The 11442-nt window shown below is 43.6% G+C and overlaps 1 protein-coding gene across 1 annotated transcript in view; it reads right to left on the minus strand.

Moving 5' to 3' along the window:
- Nucleotides 1-11442, minus strand: part of LOC126235185 (uncharacterized) — a 357154-nt gene extending 345712 nt beyond the window's left edge. Inside the window, exon 1 of the mRNA XM_049943915.1 lies at nt 11117-11442. Within this exon, the coding sequence (XP_049799872.1) occupies nt 11117-11174 (58 nt within the window). The 5' untranslated portion in view covers nt 11175-11442. The remainder of the gene's footprint in view (nt 1-11116) is intronic.

Genomic DNA, 11442 nt, shown 5'->3' on the forward strand with positions numbered 1-11442 from the left:
TAGCGTCGAATTTGCTCGCCGGATTAACGACTGTTGGCCTACTTGAGCGAGTCGACGCCCCGACTAGCCAAACGTTTTACTATTGACACAGAACTTCCTTCTGTAAGACCAGAGCTTTTTGATATATGATTATGTCTGCAGCGGACACGTGTAACAAGTAAAGAAATTTTAATCTGCGAGCTAAGATCTTTATGACTAACTAGTTCAGCGCCCGCTCGTTTGTTCACATAGCACCGTTTTTATCAATTAATTCATTTATTTATCTGTTGTTGCTTTAATCGAATTTTAAAGTTGTTCACAAATTGCAACATTTTCTTCAATTTTCACATTAATTAAAAGGCGAATGTTCATCTGACCAAAAAGCTATTCTGGTATCTGGAGTCGAGGTCTTTGTTACTCATGCCTTCTGTGTTCTTTTGGTGATATGTCCATAGAAACTTTCATCCCCTAATACATATTTCTTTATATCTTATTGGGAAGTGAAATAAATTTCCAATGATTTAGCTTTAAAAATATTTTAATAGAACGAAATATTTCCTTAAAAATCTCATTCGCTATTTCACCGCCTTAAGGGTTGAATTTCCAGAAACAGTCAAACACATTTTTTTTATTTCTAGCAGAGAAGCTGATACGAAACTTCCCGGTAGATTAAAACTGTTTGACGAACCGAGAGGCCGGCCGCGGTGGTCTAGCGGTTCTGGCGCTGCAGTCCGGAACCGCGGGACTGCTATGGTCGCAGGTTCGAATCCTGCCTCGGGCATGGGTGTGTGTGATGTCCTTAGGTTAGTTAGGTTTAAGTAGTTCTATGTTCTAGGGGACTTATGACCTAAGATGTTGAGTCCCATAGTGCTCAGAGCCATTTGAACCATTTTTTGACGAACCGAGACCCGAACTCGGGACCTTTGACTTTCGCGGGCAAGTGCTCTGTCACTTGTATATGGCTTGAAACTTCCTGGCAGATTAAAACTGTGTGCCGGCAGTCCCCTTTAGGGACTGAATTTCCAAAAGTGCCGAAATAGGAAACCAAATTCCAGTTTTCGTATTTCTAGCTTAAAAATTGCCTTAATAGCGATTTATTCACACAAAGCCTTTCATCCCCTTCTTCATCCCCTTAGAGATGTAATACTAAAAAATTCCTTCTTGAACGACGCCCACAGTGTAAGAGCAACACTATCTGCACTATCTGCAAATTTCAAGTTTCTACTTTTAGTGATTTTGGGCTTAGTGATGATGAGTCAGTAAGTTAGTCAGCCAGTCGGGACGTTGTCTTCTGAAGCGCCACAGAAACTGCTATAGGCATGCATATTCAATTACAAAGATATGTAAACGGGCAGAATACGGCGCTGCGGTCGTCAACAGCTATATAAAACAACAAGTGTCTGACGGAGTTCTCAGATCGGTTGCTGCTGCTACAATGGCAGGTTATCAAGATTTAAGTGAGTTTGAAGGGACATAGCATCTCTGAAGTAGCGATGAAGTGGGGATTTTCCCGTACAACCATTTCACGAGTGAATATCAAGAATCTGATAAAACATCGACTCGCTGACATCACTGTGGCCGGAAAAAGATCCTGCGAGAACGCTACCAACGACGACTAAAGAGAATCGTTCAACGTGACAGAAGTTCAACCCTTCCGCAAATTGCTGCAGATTTCAATGCTGTGCCAGTGCAAGTGCCAGCGTGCGAACCATTCAACGATATGGGCTTTCGGAGCCGAACGCCCACTCGTGTACCTTGATGACTGCACGACACAAAGCTTTACGCCTCACCTGGATCCGTGAATATCGACATTGGATTGTTGATGACTGGAAACATATTGTTTGGTCGGACGAGTCTCGTTTCAAATTGTATGGAGCAGCCGAACGTGTACGTGTATGGAGACAGTCTCATGAATCCACGGACCCTGCATGTCAGCAAGGGACTGTTCAAGCTGGTGGAGGCTCTGTAATACTGTGGGGCGTGTTGGAGTCATATGGGGCTCTTGATACGTCTAGATACGACTCTGACAGATGACACGTACGTAAGCATCCTGTCTGATCACCTGCTTCCATTCGTGTCCATTGTGCATTCCGACGGACTTGGGAAATTCCGGCAGGACAATGCGACCCTCCACACGTCCAGAATTGCTACTGAGTGGCTCAAGGAACACTCTTCTGAGTTTTAACACTTCCACTGGCCACCAAAAAACATTATTCAGCATATCTCGGATGCCTTGCAATGTGCTGTTCAGAAGAGGTCTCCACCCCCTAGTACGTTTAAGGATTTATAGACAACCCTGCAGGATTCGTGGTGTCATTTCCCTCCAGCATTACTTCAGAAATTAGTCGAGTACATGCCACGTCGTGTCGCGGCACTTCTGCGTGCTCGCGGGGGCCCTACACGTTATTAGGCAGGTGTTCCAGTTTCTTTTGATCTTCACTGTAATAGAGATTAATATCTGAGTGTGGATTTTGGGCGAATCCCGGAACAGTTACGGCCCAGTAGTTCTATGCACTACTTCAACACGAGAACACGCACTGACCAAAATTTGAATGATTCATAAATAGATCAAGCATGAAACTTCTTCCCACCTTAGACTAAAGTGAGTTAGCCACAGAAAGAACTCGATAAAGCAAAGATGAAAAGCAGACCGTATGTCACAGTGAAACTTGCGCAGATCTGGGGATGTTTTGGACCACAGAACTACCTCCACATCATGTAGACAGCTCATAGAGACGTAAAATGTGTGGACGATTATTGTACAGTTAAAAAATTGCGCTATGATACTGTTGCATGAGAGGTAACACATGAGGATGCAGGTTTTCCGTGGTGTATCGTTATCTCGTCAGAGTGCCCTCCTTCAGTACCAACCGTGACCGCAAGTCATACATGATGGCTCCCTACACCATAACGCCAGGAATAACATCGCTGTGTTTCTCCAAAACATTGGAGACTACGACCTCTACCCAGGTCGTCGCCATATTCGCAGACGGCGGTCATCCGGGATGGTGCAGAACCGCGGGTCATCACTGAATACATTGTGACTCTATGCTTCTCGGTTACGGCACCACTCCGAACGCAGCCGTTTTTGTTGTGGCGTTAACGGCAGCCTAAGCACGGGGTGGCCGCTGTCGCTTCCGACCAATGATGCGGAATGACACAGAATGGTGCAGTGAGTCCATTACTTTTTTCGCCTTGAAGACGCTGAAAAAAATGGTTCTGAGCACTATGGGACTCAACATCTTAGGTCATAAGTCCCCTAGAACTTAGAACTACTTAAACCTAACTAACCTAAGGACATCACACACACCCATGCCCGAGGCAGGATTCGAACCTGCGACCGTAGCAGTCCCGCGGTTCCGGACTGCAGCGCCAGAACCGCTAGACCACCGCGGCCGGCGAAGACGCTGAAGTGAAGGGTTGCGATGTGCTTAGTGCAGAAGTAGTCGGCTCACTGTCACATTCGAAGGCACGATTCGACTAGCCAGCCAACTGGAGACCCACAATGAGGCCCTTTTCAAACTCTTGTCAGGCGGTGTAACGTTGCTTCACGTGAATAGGCCGTATCTCTGTGCCTGCACAGTAATCTCTCAACCAGTGACACTGTTCACGCCCCTCACATACATCTGCTTACAACACGGTGGTGGACGTAGCCATGTATGGACGCTCCGAGAAGAGCGAATACTGCCAGGTGGATTCGTCATCGTCATTAGGGCTCAGCCCGTGACGTGTTGGTGTGGGGTGTGGCACAGGTAAACAACACGTTGATATCTGCTTCACATAGTCGGTGATTTACTCATCAGCCGTTACAGCTGTAGTGTGTTATGGACGGTGATCCTACCCTCCCGTCTTCCGATAACATAACACAAGACCGTATGAAATGACACATTGTCAGAGACTTTATTGGTCTCATACGGATATTATTTTACGTATATAGATTGAAGCGGCAAGTGAAAATTTGTACCAAGGACGGGAAACGAGCCAGGTTCTCCTACTTATGGGCAGGTTCATTAGTCTCTAAGCCACCATGGCACAGCGGTTCGACACAACTGCACGGATTACCTGGCACACCTCCCTCCTCGATCCAAATTCTCACTGCCGCGGCAGTCTACTTTAAATTCCCCCTTTCTGGTCGTGTTACACTCGAACAGAAAGGGGGAATTTAAAGTAGACTGGGGCGGCAGTGAGAATTTTGATCATAGAGGGTGGCATGCCAGAGTAATCCGTGCAGTTGTTTGAACCGCTGTGCCAAAGTGGCTTGGGGACTAGCCCACCTGTCTAGTAAGCAGGAGACCCGGGTTCGATTCCAGTCGTAGGAACAAATTCTCATTCGCCGCGCTAGTCTATATACAAAAAATCAATACCGCATGTTTCCCGTGGTTTCGCCGGCCGTTGTGGACGAACGGTTCTAGGCGCCTCTGTCCGGAACCGCGCTGCTGCTACGGTCGCAGGTTCGAATCCTGCCTCGGGCATGGATGTGTGTGATGTCCTTAGGTTGGTTAGGTTTAAGTAGTTCTAAGTCTAGGGGACTGATGGCCTTAGATATTAAGTCCCATAGTGCTCAGAGCCATTTGAACCATTTTTTGAATCCGTGGTTTCCTGACAGCCCTCGATGCCGAGGGTGTTCGACTGTTGTCGTGGCCAGCACGTTCTCCAGGTCCCTTACAGTATGAAAACATCTACTCATAGATTTCCGAGAGACTGGCGCTCCATCACTCAACAACCAGTACGACTGACAAACTCCAGCGTCGAATGAAGAAGCAGGGTCGTATGCTTCTTTAAAACATGTAAGTCCCATAAACTCTTTATCAAATGAACGAAGCAATTTCAGCTACCCGCTTACCGCTCTAGTAGTATGCACGTCGATAGATGATACATGGAAGAGGCAAACGCAGCCATCTATCGACGCCAGAGATGTTCACAACAGCGTTACAAACTTTAACATAATTGTGCAAGCTATGATATTAGCCGAGACATAACAGTTAACAACAATTGTGTCATAATATCCACAGATAATTACATTTTGCGCCAAATTCTGTAAAGTGGAGCTACCGCTCTAATTTCACTGCAGTAAAAACAAACGGTAGAATTCACTTTCCGTGAGAATACTGCATTTCTGTGATCTTTAAATAAATCTAATACTTTGGAAAATATACGTGAATACAGCTTCGTGTAAATAACGCCAGCAGAGGAGGTCAGATAGTAAAATAGATTTAACGGTTGCCTTACGCTCAATATTAAACAAATGTGAATATATATATATATATATATATATATATATATATATATATATATATATATATATATCCAGAAAGCAACTAGGTATAAAACTGATTTTGCTGCAACATTATGAGCTGTATAACGAGATGGCGCGTGCCATGTTGCGCTGGGTAGCCGCCTTTCGGGGACAACATAGGCATCTATGTCTCGCATCCTGTACTGCGCTGTATTAGGACCAAACTTAAATGTTTGGCTACATTACATTGGCTTGTGAACGCTCGATCTGCCAAGATCGGTTCTTATTTTTCTCACAAATATGGCGGGTTCGTGAGGAACTTGTCGCGCAAGGCCGGCCGCTGGTGGCCGAGCGGTTCTGGCGCTACAGTCTGGAACCGCGCGACCGCTACGGTCGCAGGTTCGAATCCTGCCTCGGGCATGGATATGTGTGTTGTCCTTAGGTTAGTTAGGTTTAAGTAATTCTAAGTTCTAGGGGACTTATGACCTCAGCAGTTGAGTCCCATAGCGCTCAGAGCCATTTGTCGCGCAAGCAAGTGCCAACCATCGCCAACAACTTGCCCTTGTCAACTGTTTTCTGGGCCGTATTTTATATCCGTACGGACTGGTGAGCCAATTTAAACCAACATCATCTATACGACGCAGCTGCCACAGGCGTAACTCTAGCGGAAATTATGCAGGCAGTAATCGATTTCCCTTTTTTTAAAAAAATGTTTTATACTACATGTTTAAAGTGGAAATGGGTTCTCATCATCCACTGGTAGGGACCAATATGAAACAGACACCCGTAGAGGCTGGTGCAACATATCGCTGCATGTTTACCATCTGCTTATCAAACAGAAGTCAAGGATGTAATGCACTGCCGCATCGACGGGCCGTATCTCATACATTAAGATAACAAGAAAATCATTTCATTCCTCCGGAGGTGAAATGTCGCGTATCTGTGCTGCGATGTATGCACTAAACTGTAAGTCAAGTAGTGAACGTTACTCGTATCACTCAATAATTTTCCACATTTATTACTCGTAACATAAATTGAAAAGACTGTATGAAAAAAAATGTAGCTCCTATATTACTCCAAGCGTTTCGAGAGAAAACTGTTATGATGGCTTGCGTGTGTCCCACCTGTCAAAAGCATTACTGTATAGCTTCGATGCCGGCCGAAGTGGCCGTGCGGTTAAAGGCGCTGCAGTCTGGAACCGCAAGACCGCTACGGTCGCAGGTTCGAATCCTGCCTCGGGCATGGATGTTTGTGATGTCCTTAGGTTAGTTAGGTTTAACTAGTTCTAAGTTCTAGGGGACTAATGACCTCAGCAGTTGAGTCCCATAATGCTCAGAGCCATTTGAACCATAGCTTCGATGAGTGAGAACAGTAGTTGTGCAGTGTTGTATCTACATCGTTGATGTTGGAGATACGAAGGAGGAGAAGGCTAATCATATATCGATACATAACATATAATTCTCGAGAACGGCAAAGAGATTTTAGAACTTAAGGTGTCCGCCAGACGAACGAACCAGCTGTCTCCAGAGCAAGCAGTCTGTAAGGATGCGGAGAGGTTTTGAATTTAGCTCAGGACATCGACGCACCCGACGGTAAGTACAAATCGTACGTCGATATCTCTCCTCCCCTTGCTAGTCACGTTTCGATTATATAAATATCTTGCACTATCTGGATTACATCCGAGCGCCTAAGAATCTATTGTACGCAATATAGCAAACTCGGCCAATTAAGTGAGGTTTTGTAGTGCTGAGAAGAATGATGAAGAAATAGAAATCGAGTTACAGGATTGGGAATTCTTAAATCTAGAAATTTATTACATTCGTAATTTACATAATACTCCTGACAATCAACTGCACTACGAATAGTATAACGTAGATTCTAGTGGAAGGCCCTTTACCAACATCAAACATATGGCCATTCGATTTATGTACTCGGATCACAGGAGTAATTTTAGCGAAGTGTGTAATGTTGAACTGCAGTTTTTGTCCAAGAATACAATAAGTATTTTCTCGAATCATTAAATTATCACTCCGTACTGCTTGATTCTGATTTTTCAACTGTCCGAATTTTACTCTGTAATTCAAGACTTGAGCAAGATTAAGTAAATAAATATTATTAATATGAATCTACAAAATTTCCATAGCTGACATAGCAGAACAGAATGTTTTCACATCAGTTAATGGAAAAAAAGGCAAGCGACTTCGATACATCATCTTCTTGAGATCTAGAGTGAATAAACACTTATGAATTAGTCTTTGGATAGCTGTATTCTGCCACTAAGTAATAATGGAAAAGAGATATACTCTACATACATGAATGCACGAAAGTAGCTCTTATTGCAGATCAAGTACCCGTCATCTCAAATTAATCCCAACACACGATCTCACTTATGTAATATCCTAGCTATGTCTGTTCATAACAGTATGGCAAACACTAACTAGATAAAGAGACAGGATGACAGGAGATACGTTGTATTACGGAATAATGTTTGTAGTCAATGCTAGCTTTGTACATTATTACTGAACATGTTTGCAAAACAGTAACGTACAACAAGGATAAATCGAATAAGGCTGCACTCTTTCGAACAGATCGGCCCTGTATCCCTGTGCACGGACGCTACAGTGTCTATCCAGTCATCCTCACTATGCTTCTCTGTGGTTTTGCCACATTACTTCAGGCGAACACCAGAATGGTTGCAGCTATAAGGCTACAGCCGACTACCTGTTCCATGCATGTCAAAACAGGTTATTCTTCATTGTTAAACTATAGTACCATGACACGGCCATTAGGCATGTAAAAGTGTCTCATGGATTAATAAAACTAGCACTACTACTACTTCTGCTGCTCTTACTACTATTAAGACATTGTGGAACAAGATTCTTACAAACGAAGTGCGTGACCTCAAACGTTCATAACTGCATAACATGTGCTTTGAATATAAATCGCTCATCTAAAAAATAATGGTGTGAGCCTTTCGCATGGATGTGTGTGTTGTCTTTAGCGTAAGTTAGTTTAAGTAGTGTGTTAGTCTAGGGATCGATGACCTCAGCAGTTTGGTACCATAGGAATTCACGCACATTTGAACATTTGAGCCTTTTGCATCCAAAACTCAGTTGTTCTGTTGGTGCCATTTGACGGTGGCATGTTTGACCGGCAATATGAAATACTTACTCTAGTTTTGTGAACAGTAAAGCGACAGTAGGAAGCCGCCTTTTGGAGTATTCGGTTGTGGGTTGGACTGGAAAGAATGAACACCAGTGTTATGAGGTGAATAAATCCCACGAATGTTTTCCAAAACTTAGGGGTAAGGCTGTGACGTGCTGCGTACCACAAGTAAAGTTACACGATCGTTATTTCATCATTAGACTACACTCTATATTATACAGTCTGCTTTCTTCACCGAATTACGAGCCTTTATTACAATATGCTTCGCAAGAGGCAGGTCATATCTTTCACATATTAATACCATAATTTCAAAATGTAATTAGTGTGGTGTTTGATATTTGGCTGCTTGAACGTAGAAGTGATGTTGACTGAGAAAAAGTGCTTTTAATCATATGTGCATACTGTTCTGCTCCATTTTGCATTGACCTCTTCACTGAGATAACATATCTGTAATTACGAGACTGAATAGCTCCGGAACGTTATCAAGTCAGTATGAAACATTTGTTGTTCAAATAGAGTAATTATTTTTTACCAGAGAGAAATGTAGCAATAATAAATGACGTTGAAATATTGTGAGTTTGGTCCTATCAAATCGATATTTAGTTTTTTCGCACTACCGAAGTTCTTCTCTTAGACCTTGAACACGTGATCATTCTATTGTCTGGACACGTTTTGCACGCGAGTGAATCATAGAAATCTGGGATGGAAGATTTATAATTCAAGCACCTTTTCGGTCGGTTCTGAGCTTCCGACGTACTTACCTCGTTAGTACGAGAGGGAGCCAAAGAAGCAAGAAATTTGGGGGAAAATGGAGATTGAAATATTCTCGGTGTCCCAGAAGGAATAGTCAGTGTTCAAGGATGTGACAGGAACGATCATTCTAAGCGAAAAAGTGTGGTAAACATTGGCTCTAAATGCAGACCTCAAGAGTTATGAGCACTTCTTCTACTGCAAGTTCTTTGCTTTCCATGTTTTGGAAGGAGGTAGCATGGATAGAAACAAGAAAAAATTGTCTAGTAAACATGGGTTCTAAAATGCATAACTTAAGAGCTAATAATTAAGAGCTAATAATTCCAATCCCAAAGAAAGCAGGTGTTGACAGACGTGAAAATTACTATCAGTTTAATAAGCCACAGCTGCAAAATATTAGCACGAATTCTTTACAGACGAATGGAAAAACTGGTAGAAAGATCAGTTTGGATTCCGTAGAATCTTGGAACACGTGAGGCAATACTGACCCTACGACTTATCTTAAAAAATAGATTAACGAAAGGCAAACCTACGTTTCTAGCATTTGTAGACTTAGAGGAAGCTTTTGACAATGTTGACTGGAACACTATCTTTCAAATTCTGAAGGTGGCAGGGGTAAAATACAGGGAGCAAAAGGCAATTTGTACAGAAACCAGATGGCAGTTATAAGAGTCGAGGGGCCTGAAAGGGAAGCACTGGTTGGGATGTGAGTGAGACAAGGTTTTAGCCTCTCCCCGATGTTATTCAATCTGTATATTGAACAAGCAGTAAAGGAAACAAAAGAAAAATTCGGAGTAGGAATTAAAATACACGGAGAAGAAGTAAAAACTTTGAGGTTCGCCGATGACATTGTAATTCTATCAGAGAAAGCAAAGGACCTGGAAGAGCAGCTGAACGGAATGGACAGTGTCTTGAAAGGAGGATATAAGATAAACATCAACAAAAGCAAAACGAGGATAATGGAATGTAGTCGAATTAAATCGGGTGATGCTGCGGGAATTAGATTAGGAAATGAGACGCTTAAAGTAGTAAATGAGTTTTGCTATTTGGGGAGCAAAATAACTAATGATTGTCGAAGTAGAGAGGATATAAAATGTAGACTGGCAATGGCAAGGAAAGCGTTTCTGAAGAAGAGAAATTTGTTAACATCGAGTATTGATTTAAGTGTCAGGAAGTCGTTTCTGAAAGTATTTGTATGGAGTGTAGCCATTTATGGAAGTGAAACGTGGACGATAAATAGTTTAGACAAGAAGAGAATAGAAGCTTTCGAAATGTGGTGCTACAGAAGAATGCTGAAGATTAGATGGGTAGATCACATAACTAATGAGGAGGTACTGAATAGAATTGGGGAGAAGAGAAGTTTGTGGCACAACTTGACTAGAAGAAGGGATCGGTTGGTAGGGTACATTCTGAGGCATGAAGGGATCACCAATTTAGCATTGGAGGGCAGCATGGAGGGTAAGAATCGTGGAGGGAGACCAAGAGATGAATACACTAAACAGATTCAGAAGGTGGCATTAGCTACTGGGAGTTGAAGAAGATTGCACAGGACAGAGTAGCATGGAGAGCTGCATCAAACCAGTCTCTGAACTGAAGACCACAACAAGAAGAGCTACGAGCACTTGTTCCGTGGAAGATATGTGTTTCACAGTAGCGAAGATGAACAAGTGCTCATGGCTCTTAAGGTATGGATTTAAGAGTTTGTGTTTACCAGACTGTTTTGCTTCGAATGATCGTTCGTCCCGTATCCCTGAATATTGGCCATGCCCCCTTGGGACAACCAGTATTCAACAAATAATTCAGTTAATTTGATGTAAGAGGTGGGCACAGGAAAGGAAATCGTAGGGGGCTGCTTCAAACAAGCCAAATGATTCCCATCACTCTCTAACTCCCGTCCCACGTGTTTCAAAAAATAAAAAAATAATAAAAAAACGTGAGCCCAGGCGCAGCCGTCCCTTAAGAACGCGCCACCGGGCTTAGACTTACCTTGGCGCCAGCAGAGCGCCGCCAGCCACACGGCAGCCAGCGTCCCCGCTGCTGTCATCACGTAGCGACGCCGAGCTACTTACAGGGCACCTCAGCACACCACCATCCCGTACCGCAGTTTCCGTGCACGCCTCACAAGCAGCTACTGTCCTATTATGATCGTCTGTAAAATTTCGGGGCTACAATGCAACAGAAGTTGTTCACGAAGACTGTAGCGAATGCCTTGCCTTCCGCGACGACCTGAAAGGCGGCGAGCCGTGTGGGGAGCGGGCGGCGTCGCGGAGCGGACTGCGGCGCGGTGCTGGCTTCGCGGGCTGCTGGACGCG

This window comes from Schistocerca nitens, chromosome 2 (assembly GCF_023898315.1).
Source record: "Schistocerca nitens isolate TAMUIC-IGC-003100 chromosome 2, iqSchNite1.1, whole genome shotgun sequence".
In the NCBI taxonomy this organism is placed as follows: Eukaryota; Metazoa; Arthropoda; class Insecta; order Orthoptera; family Acrididae; genus Schistocerca; species Schistocerca nitens.